Raw genomic sequence first — 14,032 nt, 5'->3', positions numbered from 1 at the left:
GAAGCTGCGTTGGCGACCGTCGACAAGCTTCCAGCTAATGCTCGAAGTAGAGGTGACGTCGGGGCGCCAACGACGAGACCTACGACACCTTTGGTGTCACTGGAATCCCCTGGTGGACCGGACGCCACTGCGGCTTCCAGAGTGGGTGGCAGACAGTGGTGGGTTCGCGTGTCACTGGGCGGAAGGCGAAAGAGGAGGCAGGCCGTGCGGCTGGCTCCCTACGTCTTAGCAACAGGTACGAGGTGCTTCCCAGTGTTGACGATAACAGAGCCAGCACGGGATGCCTCTCCTGTTGGGCCAGCGGCCGATTTTCCTGCCCAGTCCGGACAAGTACAGAGGGTGGGTAGGCTAGTCATTGGGAGCTAGCAGGCAAGGCGAGAAAGAATTCCAGTGTGCATTCGGTATATTTGCCGGGAGGTCTCACCCGTGATGTGGAGGAGGCGCTGCCGGCGGCTATCGAGCGCACTGGGCGCAATCAGCTGCGTATAGTGGCACATGTCGGCACGATGACGCCTGTCGCCTGGGTTCTGAGACCATCTTCGGCTCCTTTCGGCGGCTGGCTGATTTGGTGAAGGCAACTAGCAACACACGCGGGGTGCAGGCTAAGCAGTCTATTTGTAGCATTGTACTCATGATTGAAAGCGGTCCTCTGGTATGGAGCAGAGTGGAATGTCTAAACCAAAGGCTCAGACGACTCTGCGACGGTAACGGATGCGAATTTCTCAACCTCCGCTATCGGGTGCAGAACTGTAGGGTTCCCCTTAATAGTTCAGGTGTGCTCTACACGCAGGAAGCGGCTGCTAGGATAGCGGAGTACGTGTGGCGTGCACATGGGGCTTTTTTAGGTTAGAGGATCCCTTCCTTGGGAGCAAACACTATTTGCCTATTAAATCAGCCACAGTGACCTCAGAGAATCTTGGTCCTCGCAGATCAGAGATAGAAAAGATTAAAATGATTTTAGTAAACTGCAGGAGCATCCAAGGAATGGTCCCAGAATTAGTATCGCTTATTGAAGGTTATAACGCATAAATAGTATTGGGAACATAAAACTGGTTGAAGTCAGACGTCAATGACATCGAAATCCTACGTTCAGACTGGAATGTTTATCATAAGGATAGGTTAGTCGCCAATGGTGGCGGCGTATTTATTGCAGTAAAAAATTCGATAAAATCTAGCGGGGTTATCACGGATTCCGAATGTGAATTAATCTGGGTGAAATTGAGTATCAAAGAACGGTCAAAAATGGTGATCGGATGCTTTTATAGACCACCTGGGTCAGGATCTGTAGTTGTAGAGCGCTTCAGACAGAGCTTGTAGAATATCATTAGTAATTTTCCCGATAATGCCGTTGTAATAGCGGTGACTTCAACTTGCCAGGTATAGATTGGGAGTGTTACGCCATAGGGAATCGTGTGGCATTGTTCTGGATGCCTTGTCCGAAAATTACCATGAGCAGATAGAGAACCAACTCGTGAGCGTAACGTCTTAGACCTCCTGGCAAGAAACAGACCTGAATTTATCGAATCAGTTAACGTAGAGGAAGGTATCAGTGATCATAAGGCTTTGACAGCATCTATGACGACGGTTCCTACAAGGAATGTTCAGAAAGGTAGGGAGATATATTTGATCAGCAAGGGTGACAGGATAAAAATCGCAGCAGTCAGCATCTAATATTCGGTGATGAGGACGAACATGTGGAGAACAAATGGAAAAAATTCAAATGCATCGCTCAATATGCCCTATACAAGTAAGTTCCGAGTAATGTTTTGTAGTGTGGGAATGATCCACCATGGTTTAATAGCCGTGTTAGAAAAGCATTACGTAAACAAAAAGCACTTCATCTCAGATTCAAGAGAAGTAAAAACCTAGCTGACAATCAAAAGCTGAACGAAGCGAAAATGAGCGTAAGGAGAGCAATGAGAGAAGCGTGCAACGATATCGAAAGTAAGAGGTTGTCAACCGACCTGAGTAAAAACCCTAAGAGATTTTGGTCGTATGTAAAATCAGTAAGTGGGTCAAAATCATCTATTCATTCTCTCAGCGACCACACCGGCACCGAAACGGAAGAAAACAGAGAGAAGACCGAAATACTGAATTCGGTCTTCCGAAGTTGTTTCACCGCGGAAGATCGTAACACTGTCCCTCATTTCAATCATCGTGTGAACGTCGAAATGGCAGAGATTGAGATAACCGATCCCGGAATTGAAAGCAGCTACAATCGCTTAGTAGTGGAAAGGCTTCAGGACCAGATGAGATACCTATAAGATTCTATAATGATTATCCGAAAGAACTTGCTCCCCTTCTAGCAGTAATTTATCGTAGATCGCTTGAGCAACGAAACGTACCTAACGACTGGAAAAAAGCGCAGGTCATTCCCGTTTTTAAGAAAGCCCGTAAGACAGATCCATACAATTATCGTTGACGCCAATCTGTTGTAGAATTATGGAACATGTTTTAAGCTCAAGAATTATGACGTTCTTGGAAAATGAACAGCTCCTCTATAAAAATCCACATGGATTCCGAAAACAGAGATCCTGCGAAACTCAGCTCGCACTGTTCCTCCATGAGATCCACAGCGCAGTGGACAACGGCGCTCAGGCTGAGGCCGTGTTCCTTGATTTCAGTAAGGCACTTGACACCGTCCCGCACTGCCGTTTAATGAAAAAAAAAAAAATACGAGCTCACGGAGTATCGGAGTAGACCTGCGATTGGATTCAAGACTTTCTTGCGGACAGAACTCAACACGTCGCTCTTAACGGAACTAAATCGGCAGATGTAAAAGTAATATCCGGAGTACCACAGGGAAGTGTGATAGGACCGTTGCTGTTCACAATGTATATAAATGATCCAGCAGAAAGCGTCGGATGCTCTTAAGGCTATTCGCAGATGATGCAGTTGCTTATACCAAAGTAGCACGCCAGGAGATAGTAAGACTTTTCAGAACGACCTGCAGAGAATTGATGAATAGTGCAGCCTCTGGCAGTTGACCCTGAACGTAAGTAAATGTAACATATTGGGCATACATAGGAAAACAAATCCACTACTGCATAGCTACTCTATTGAAGACAAACAGCTGGAGACAGCATTTGCCGTAAAATATCTAGACGTAACTATCCAGAGCGACCTTAAGTGGAATGACCATACAAAACAGATAGTGGGTAACGCAAACACCAGACTCAAATTCATCGGAAGAATCTTAAGGAAATGTAACTCATCCACGAAAGAAGTGGCTTATAAGGCCCTTGTTCGCCCGATTCTTGAGTATTATTCATCTACCTGGGATCCCTATGTGGTAGGCCTGATAGAGGAGATGGAGAAGATCCAACGAAGAGCGGCACGTTTCGCCACAGGATCGTTTAGCTGGCGAGAGAGCGATACAGAGATGCTAAACAAATTCCACTGGCAGACGTTACAAGAAAGGCGTTGTGCACCACGGACAGATTTACTATTGAAATTTAGGGACAGAACTTTTCAGGAGGAGTCGAACAGCATATTACTTTCCCCCACATACATCTCGCGTATTGACCACGAGGAGAAAATTCGAGAAATTAGAGCCAATACAGAGGCTTACCGACAGTCATTCTTCCCACGCACTATTCGCGAGTGGAACAGGGTTGGAGGGATCAGATAGTGGTACCGAAAGTACCCTCCGCCACACACCATTAGGTGGCTTGCGGAGTATAATCTAGATGTAGATGTAGTAGTATGAGCGAGAGTCAAAGCGTTACCTCAGACAAGTTTGTCTTAGGAAGTTCGAACAATAGCCATCTGACCACCATGAACGCTAACGTGCGATGCCTACTCACAGATATAGCAGCCACAGAATTGACGCGTAAAACGTCTCTTACGATTTTCTCGGCATTGCCAGAGTAGTGTACTTTACTACTTGCACATCACGTTGTTTTAATGGCCTGTTAAGGTGTACAAAGTTTGAAGTAAATCTGTGATCCCAACGTCCTGGCCTCCACTTGTAGATACAATTTCTTGAACAATACTGTACTGTAAAAAGGGTGCTATTAACAGGAGTTCTGCCAATTCCTTTCTCATGCCATTATACAACAGTTCTTTACGTTCTTCTAATAGTGAACGGAGGGATATTCCTTCGCTTGTGCGAAAGCTGTTTTCAGTGGCTATTTTGGGTGTTAGTACATTGAGAAAGCTAGATTTCTGTTTTATTTAGAATGATGGCTGACTGGGATTCCTAGGCCGTTTGTGCTTGCGACTTAGTGCAATTGAGTTCCAGATATGTGTATTTTTAACACAAGTAAGAGACATTTGGCTTAACACACTACTTTTGCATTGTCTCTGTGACGATAATCGGATGTTCAAACGAAAGTGTACGTCGCGTATATAAAGTTAGCATTTATGTTGACTGCATACCACAGCTATATAATTTATAATAATTAGAAGAATTCCAGTCCTAACACCATCTTGAGAGAGAGTGTTCCGCCGTTGTGTGTTTCGTGGTCTGTATATGACCCCTTGGTGGTGAATGCTACAAGAATCATCGAACTTCTGGGCAGTCGTGCAAAATTGCAGCTATTTACCTGTTTGGTAAGCGCATCAAACTGATAGAAGTGGAGATAGTGCTATAATGTTTTCGAAAACCTCACTGATAGCAAGAAACAAATGGCTGTCTGATGAGTTTCGAGATATGACCGTTCACGTCAGCGATATTTCAGCGGGTAAGGGTTCGGTTTTGGCACCTGGACAGCGCTTTTGGACACTTCAAGGATAACGGAATAGAGAGGTGATATGAGACGCGTTGCCAGAAAGTGCTGCACAGAAGATGTGTGACATGGTCAGTTGGTGCCTACATGTCAGTTGCTGCCTACCACCGTCGTCTACTTTATTTAGTTACATAAAATAATCTTTGAGCTGCGTGCTAGAATGAAATTACTGACTATGTACAATTTCCTTCCGTTCTGGAAGAGATTTAGTGGCTTTAAGCTTTTATGCAAATTGTTCTTATTCCAAGAGTAGAAATCGTGAAATGAACTATTAGTTGAAAAAAGAGAAATATACATAAAAAATTTCATGAAGTAATAAATACTCTGAGAATCTGTGGTTAGTGTACTCAGTTCCTTAAACAAGTTGAGCAGACCGGTTTTGAATCCACATTAAAATTAATTCGAAAAACTTTAAATTGACTAGCAAAGTTACCCTAAAATGCGACATACAAGCCATTATGGAATAAAAATAGGTAAAGTGTGCTAGCTTTTTAAATTTTAGATCACTTAACTACATAACGTCTACATTACAAGTACTGAGTTGTTTGTGTGATTTAGCAGCTCTCTTAAATGGTACTCCCAGCTGAACTCATCAATTTGTAATCTCGATAATTTAACGCTGTCAACCCACATTCTTTTATTTGATGCATCTGCCATGTTCAGCACCGTGCGTAATGAAATTTTTAAAGTTTAATTACGCTGAATATCCTATAATCATTTAACAAGGTCCTATAGATTTGCGTTAGTAGCTCTTTTTAAAACTAGGTGTTTGACTTGCCCTCATCATTTCATCATCATCATTCGTGACAGTGACTAGATTGGACTAAGTAAAAATTAGACTGTGAAAAATTAATTGGGACTTTGTACGGGCGCCGATGACTGCGCAGTTGAGCGCCCCACAGACTAAACGCCATCATCATAATCTCTTTATAACTGAATTTTACTTGCTGTTTATCTCAATATTTATCTGCAAACAAAATATACATAGCACCTTGTCTTACAACCCTCTAATATGCACAAGAAAGAGCAATGGGCCTATTATACAACCTTGGGAGACACCACGAATGATTGTTGATTGTTTAATGTATTGGATGAACGTAGCGACATGCTGTATTCCCTGTTAAAAAACATTATCTGTTTTGCTGCTACGTCTGAGGCATAACATTCTAATTTACTTATTATGATGTGATTCACGCTGAAAAATGCTCGTGCCATATAAACTTCGCAAATTGTAAGCGCTCTTGTCCCAGTACCAGTACTGTCTGAGGGATCGAATGTAATTTTCATTTTATATTGTCACAGTGCTATCAAGGAAGCAATACAAAAGGAAAGAGTCGATTAACATAATAAAAAAAAAAGTGGTTGAAATGGCTCTGAGCACTATGCGACTCAACTGCTGAGGTCATTAGTCCCCTAGAACTTAGAACTAGTTAAACCTAACTAACCTAAGGACATCACAAACATCCATGCCCGAGGCAGGATTCGAACCTGCGACCGTAGCGGTCTTGCGGTTCCAGAATGCAGCGCCTTTAACCGCACGGCCACTTCGGCCGCCGATTAACATAATACAAATACTTTAACTGCGTAGATAATATCCATTTTGCAGGCCGCTGTAGCTGAGGGGTTCTAGGCGCTTCAGTCCGGAACCGCGCTACTGCTACGGTTGCAGGTTCGAATCCCGCCTCGGGCATGGATGTGTGTGATGTCCTTACGTTAGTTAGGTTTAATTAGTTCTAAGTCTAGGGGATTGATGACCTCAGATGTTAAGTCCCCTAGTGCTTAGAGCCACTTGAACATTTGAATATCCATTTTACTCTACCTCTGGTTGTGCCACTGATAGCTGAAAGGCTCTCTTATTTATTACCAGGTGGAGCCCACGTGGCGAATTGACGAAGCGTTCGTGGTTTCAACCTTGCTTGGCCGAGGAATTGCCTACGATGAAGATCCTTCAGCACCACCCATCACCAGCGAGGATTCTGATATCAACATCTATTATAAAGGTATACGTCTTTATTAAGGTATTTGTTACCAGTCAACATCTATCTTACTACAATATTTATTGTTTAAGTTGGTAACAATATTATTCCTTTCAGTAGGTGTTCGTAATCTTGAAAGGGCGTCCTTGGAGCAATATGCACACTTCAGATTTTTGCGACACATTGATTCTTCTGTGCGACGTATAATTTCACTACTGTTGATGAAGGACAGTTGATCAGACTCAGATCAAATTTCTACACATTTACTTTAGCTCATTAGCTTTTGGTAACGGAACGAGCTTCACATTGACCAGTGAGACCAGGTAGGAAAATCACATGCATGATACGCAGTATCACTGTCCTATGGCCATATCTACATCTACATCTACATTTATACTCCGCAAGCCACCCAACGGTGTGTGGCGGAGGGCACTTTACGTGCCACTGTCATTACCTCCCTTTCCTGTTCCAGTCGCGTATGGTTCGCGGGAAGAACGACTGTCTGAAAGCCTCCGTGCGCGCTCTAATCTCTCTAATTTTACATTCGTGATCTCCTCGGGAGGTATAAGTAGGGGGAAGCAATATATTCGATACCTCATCCAGAAACGCACCCTCTCGAAACCTGGCGAGCAGCTACTCCGCGATGCAGAGCGCCTCTCTTGCAGAGTCTGCCACTTGAGTTTATTAAACATCTCCGTAACGCTATCACGGTTACCAAATAACCCTGTGACGAAACGCGCCGCTCTTCTTTGGATCTTCTCTATCTCCTCCGTCAGACCGATCTGGTACGGATCCCACACTGATGAGCAATACTCAAGTATAGGTCGAACGAGTGTTTTGTAAGCCACCTCCTTTGTTGATGGACTACATTTTCTAAGCACTCTCCCAATGAATCTCAACCTGGTACCCGCCTTACCAACAATTAATTTTATATGATCATTCCTCTTCAAATCGTTCCGCACGCATATTCCCAGATATTTTACAGAAGTAACTGCTACTAGTGTTTGTTCCGTTATCATATAATCATACAATAAAGGATCCTTCTTTCTATGTATTCGCAATACATTACATTTGTCTATGTTAAGGGTCAGTTGCCACTCCCTGCACCAAGTGCCTATCCGCTGCAGATCTTCCTGCATTTCGCTACAATTTTCTAATGCTGCAACTTCTCTGTATACTACAGCATCATCCGCGAAAAGCCGCATGGAACTTCCGACACTATCTACTAGGTCATTTATATATATTGTGAAAAGCAATGGTCCCATAACACTCCCCTGTGGCACGCCAGAGGTTACTTTAACATCTGTAGACGTCTCTCCATTGATAACAACATGCTGTGTTCTGTTTGCTAAAAACTCTTCAATCCAGCCACACAGCTGGTCTGATATTCCGTAGGCTCTTACTTTGTTTATCAGGCGACAAAAAAAAAAAAAAATGGCTCTGAGCACTATGGGACTCAACTGCTGTGGTCATCAGTCCCCTAGAACTTAGAACTACTTAAACCTAACTAACCTAAGGACATCACACACATCCATGCCCGAGGCAGGATTCGAACCTGCGGCCGTAGCAGCAGCGCGGCTCCGGACTGGAGCGCCTAGAACCGCACGGCCACCGACGGCCGGGTTATCAGGCGACAGTGCGGAACTGTATCGAACGCCTTCCGGAAGTCAAGAAAAATAGCATCTACCTGGGAGCCTGTATCTAATATTTTCTGGGTCTCATGAACAAATAAAGCGAGTTGGGTCTCACACGATCACTGTTTCCGGAATCCATGTTGATTCCTACATAGCAGATTCTGGGTTTCCAAAAACGACATGATACTCGAGCAAAAAACATGTTCTAAAATTCTACAACAGATCGACGTCAGAGAAATAGGTCTATAGTTTTGCGCATCTGCTCGACGACCCTTCTTGAAGACTGGGACTATCTGTGCTCTTTTCCAATCATTTGGAACCCTCCGTTCCTCTAGAGACTTGCGGTACACGGCTGTTAGAAGGGGGGCAAGTTCTTTCGCGTACTCTGTGTAGAATCGAATTGGTATCCCGTCAGGTACAGTGGACTTTCCTCTATTGAGTGATTCCAGTTGCTTTTCTATTCCTTGGACACTTATTTCGATGTCAGCCATTTTTTCGTTTGTGCGAGGATTTAGAGAAGGAGCTGCAGTGCGGTCTTCCTCTGTGAAACAGCTTTGGAAAAAGGTGTTTAGTATTTCAGCTTTACGCGTGTCATCCTCTGTTTCAATGCCATCATCATCCCGTAGTGTCTGGATATGCTGTTTCGAGCCACTTACTGATTTAACGTAAGACCAGAACTTCCTAGGATTTTCTGTCAGTAACAATCAGATATATTCTAGGATTCGAACACTGGAATGGCAACATACAACGCTATCAGTCTCCTGTTAACATCCAGGTCGCTCTTCCCAAATTCCTCCGCAATTTCAGAAAAGAAGAAGAGCCTGGGATATCAGTTCAAAGATGTGAAGGTTAGGAAGTCACAATAAAATCAAACACTTCAGTATGCTTGGAAACAATACGATTATCGCCCCTCAAATAAGCCAAGTGAAGTCCGTTTCTTGGGTTAGTGCTTCCTACAGCCGTCAACACGTGCGTCTTGCACAGAACTGTTGATTAACAATAACTGCAGATTGATTTAAATCACTTTGAGAGCCGCATCTGCTGATCAGTTATTACAAAAAAGCTGGCGCCGCAAAATTATTTTCGCCTGTTTTAAATGCTGAACTAGAACTTCTGATAGAACTTAGTGTCGAGGTTCCACTGGACTGTCTTCTTTCCTCGATGTAGGTCTGCGACAAGTTCAGAGTACTCTCAAAGTTTGTTCTTTTAGGCTTCTTAGCCAATCCGCGCTGTAGCTACGGAATGCTGGGCTTGTTCCTCGACCAGGGGCGTTCCCACTGATTCAGGCCGCGCTTCAGCTAATACCTCCGACAATACTTGCCGATCAAACATCGAAGGCTTTCATGACCGGATGTCTTATTTACTGGTGAGTCTTCCGGGCTGTATGACCGTTATCCGTTCCTGATGATTCATCCAGAGCTGCGCAGGACGTCTACAAAGGTACTCCTGGAGACAGTGACTCTAGCCGGCTGATGAGTCGGACGTGGAGAGTGGCTTAAATAATATGTAAAATGGACGTAGTCTAGTTTACACGTGATCAGCTAAGATATTGATTCTCAGAGATAAAATTGTTTTTTTTTATGTTTTTTTCCTTTTTTATTGGCTACTAGCATACAAAATTTTTAGCCATCACAAATAAATGTACTAACACCTACAACAAGGTAACATTTTTTCTTCGTCATACATACTATTTAGGGCATACTTTCATATGTTTTCAGATCAAAATTATTGTAATCCGATTACAAAACACAACTGACTGCTAAAAATTTACTTTGTTAATTAAGTTCTTTAGTTGAGTTCAATTCATTTTAGATTTTTATGTCTTCTTTCGCTAGAAACCGGGATATGGCATCGTATGTACTTCTGGTTGTGTCTCCGAGAATTGGGATCGTGCAAAGCGGCAGGCAGTGACCAAGTCTTAAGAGCTCATTTAAAAAGTTAACTCTGCCCTTCTCATAACGTCTACAGTGAAATAAGATGTGATTTACATCACCAATTGTTTCCTCTTCACATTGACAGTAGGGTGTCTTCGATAGGCCGATTCTATGTAAGTGGGCAGCGAAAGATCCATGGCTGAGACGCATTCTCACAATGGACGTTATAATTTTCCTTGAATGTTTGAAGTTCGCAAACGATGTCTGTCTTGGTATGAATGCCTGTATAGATAAAATTTAACTATTGATTCTCGCCTGTCAAGGATAAATCTTATCTCTCGATTTTGCAGCGCCACTGTCCATATACCACTAATTTTCGTGGCTTCTTCTTTTCTGTTAAAATTATCCCCATGCTTATATATTTCGATGCCTTCTCTATATATCCGTGGATAATAGTTTGTCACTAGATTAAAAAAAAATTTCAGAAAACTTCTTTTAATGTTTAGAGCAACAGTTCTCTGTGACAGGTAGAATGGCCACCAGACTGCGTTAGTGTTGTTTGTTTGCATCGTTGTTACCACGCCTGGTAGAGAATATAAGGGGTGAGAACAGTGTCAGAAGTTGAGTGATCACTGTGTAGGACACGGACGATTTCTTGAAGAGCATTCTCTTCTACAGCTGGTTCTTGTCTTTCCCTAGTCGCCAATGCCACATACTCGTGTGAGGCAGCATTATCAGCACCTTACAATGTTTTGAAGGGACCTCACTATGTGTCTCCATTTGGCCGGCTGGCCGAGTCGTGCAGTATTCAGATTTGCAGGACATTCGGATGTGAATGTGTGAGAACAAGAGGTAGGCATATTCGCGCGCAAGGCTCCGAGAACACATCGGACCACCACAAGGGAGAATTGGATTATTGCGCACCCAAGCACATCGTAAGCCCTTCATATCTGCTCCTTCCATACGAGAAAAAGTAATGGACTCCCTGCAGCATTCTGTGCCATCCCACACCAACGGCCGAAGACTAGCTGCAGTTGTACTAGGGAATTAGTGACATGCGTAGGCTGCAATTAACAGCACAACACAAACGCCTGTATTTGGAACGGTAGAATGACCGGGAGGGATGGACTGTTGGTGAATGGCACTGCCTTATGTTGAGCGATGAATCCCTGTTCTGCACTACCCCATTTGACCACTGTCTGCGAGTATGGCGGCAACTTGGAGAGAAGTCACATTCTACCAATGTTTTGGAGAGGCACAGCGGTATTGCTCCTGGCATCATGGGGTAGGGAGCCATCGGGTGTGACTGCAGGTCATGGCTGATAGTGTTTGAGAGAACTCTGACAGCAGAAGGATACGTTACAGACGTCTTCCATCCTCATGTGTTACATCTCATGTGGCAGTATAGCGATGCCATTTGTCAACAGGATAAGGCTCGTCAAACACATGGCCTCTATGAACTGTCTTCGCCACTTTGAAGCACTCCCATAGATCGCCAGATCTGTCTCCAATAGAAAATGCGAGGGACCTGCTCGAACGTAAACTAGGTCCCAGTGCCCGTGTCTGGGATAAAAGTACCAGTTACAGCCGTTATGGACGAGCTTGCCTTAGGAGTGGATATAACGGCTTTACACCCTTCCCAACCAAATCACTGCATGCATCCACGCCAGAAGGCTGCAATGCCATGCTGATAAGGGGACTCGTACTGACGAGTTGTATGTAAATGTGACTTGGTGTTGTAACCACTGAAAGAACATCACATACCCTCTCAACCTGTGAAGTTTAATTCCCATCTTCCTTTCCGGATGCTTAGTTTTTTTCTGTCGGGCAGTATACTGTCAACTTTGAAAGCAGCTGCCCCAGTGCATGAGCGTATATTAGCGGTTGTGTCTCCTGTGTCAGGTTTGTAGACGAGTAATGTGACGTAATTGAGGACACCTGCTGCACTGCTTTAGTGTATATTCGTAGTTATGAGACTCTGGAAATAAATAATTATGTCTGTAAGATATTTGTCCATCGATGCCAGTAAAAATTTAATCTCAAGTTAGTTAACGGATTCTCCATATTTCTTATAGTGGTCCTAAACATCGTTTATTTTGTTTGTTCCTCTTTCTTTATTTTCAAACCCTGTTTAAAATAGGAATGCAAGTTCTGAACAAACAAAAGTCTAACAACGTTTATTTCTGACAGGTGGCTCCATCATCAGGATGATGCAGCATATTATCGGCACTGATGCGTTCTACGACGGCCTTCATAATTATCTTTTACAGAAGTAAGTACTTAAAGCAATAGAACATTAGAATTTTCTTGTAAACAGAAGAAAATTTTCTTTATGTGACGGTTTTATAAGAAAGAGACATACGTAGTAACAGGTGGGCATTTAAATATTCGAAAAAGAACGGAACAGTAGACTATAATATTGATATGCTGGACAGATATGAGCAGGAAATAACTGCAAAGCTAAACAGGCAATCATCGTAGGTCGTACCACTCGCTCCTTCCGGCTCCTGGATTTCTTCCTTACCATCTGCACCCATCCTGTCTGCCTCTCCCCCACCCTCACTTACCTTGGCCTCACCATTGACCGTCACCTCACCTGGTTCCCTCATCTCCACTCCATCCAATCCAAAGCCCACAACCGCCTCCAACTCCTCAAACTCCTCTCTGGCCAGACATGGGAGTTAAACCCCACACCTACAAATCCTTAACCCGTCCCATCCTCTGTTATGCCAGTCCCGCCTTGATATTGCCCCTCCCCTCCCCAAATTCTACAAGTCCCTCCAGACCCTTGAGTGCCATGCACTCCACCTCGCCTTTCATATATGCCTACCATCCCCCATGCGGATCCTCTATGACCTGATTCCTTTCCCCCATCTGCTCCTATTCCTCAAACATATCTGCATACTCTACACCTCCCGCCGCCTTGATCCCTCTCATCCCCTGGTTGCTCCTGTCCAACCCCTGCCCTCTGCCCCACCTTCACTGTTGTGTCACCCCTACCCTCCATCCCTACACCCTTCATCTCCTTTCCCGAGGTGGCTTCCATCAATTCTTCCTCCTGAATGATACCCTCTCTCCCTTCATTTATACCTCCTATCAACTCTGATCCTCATCTTTCCTCTGTCCATTCCCTGGGCTCCCTCCTCCACCGCTTCCATCCTGTTTTCTCCCCACCTAACCTCTCTCTGCCTCCCTTCTCCCCCCCCCCCCCCAAGTCCTTTTGCATTCCCCTCCTCTGCCTTTCCCCACTCCCTGTCGCGTCTGCCCAGCCCCCCCCCCCTCTTGTGGGTCCTCATCCTCCATTGGCTTCTTACCCCTCCCCCACACTTCGTTTTTTCCTCCTCTTCCCCCCTTTTCTTTCCCATCATACGTCCAGATTCCCCCCATCTGCCCTCGGCTGTAGTATGTCATATTTGTGCCAACTTTTTAGTGCAGTGTTCAAGTGAATGTTAGGTTATTTGGACAACATGGTTGTGGAGATGAGTGTTCAGTGTTGTGCGTCTTTCCAAAGTGTTGTGAACAAAAATCATGCTGTCGCTGGGTGTGAATTTTATATCTCTTGCGAACAGAAACCAGACTGTCACCGTGTTTTTTAATTGTCTGTCTATTATTTTTCTGCTTCCTGTGTATTTTATTAGCGTCATCAACCCTTTGTTTTATGTTTTAAGTTCCACTATTTTACATCATTTTACCATTTAAGTCACCGGTTTTATCGCCAGCTTTTATTATTTATTATCTTCATCTTTTTAAAACAAATTCTGTAGGCTGAAGAACGGCGTACTAAGCAGCTGCCAGTCCGCCCACTTCGGGGGGGGGGG

General features: G+C 44.1%; 1 protein-coding gene across 1 annotated transcript in view; it reads left to right on the top strand.

Moving 5' to 3' along the window:
* Positions 1 to 14,032, top strand: part of LOC124606154 (aminopeptidase N-like) — a 191,009-nt gene that overhangs the window by 66,354 nt on the left and 110,623 nt on the right. Inside the window, exons 7-8 of the mRNA XM_047138119.1 lie at positions 6,598 to 6,730; positions 12,405 to 12,486. Of these exons, the coding sequence (XP_046994075.1) occupies positions 6,598 to 6,730; positions 12,405 to 12,486 (215 nt within the window). The remainder of the gene's footprint in view (positions 1 to 6,597; positions 6,731 to 12,404; positions 12,487 to 14,032) is intronic.

Source organism: Schistocerca americana, chromosome 3 (assembly GCF_021461395.2).
Source record: "Schistocerca americana isolate TAMUIC-IGC-003095 chromosome 3, iqSchAmer2.1, whole genome shotgun sequence".
Lineage (NCBI taxonomy): Eukaryota > Metazoa > Arthropoda > Insecta > Orthoptera > Acrididae > Schistocerca > Schistocerca americana.
Note: the sequence above shows the minus strand (reverse complement) of the source record. Positions and strands in the feature narration are given on the sequence as shown.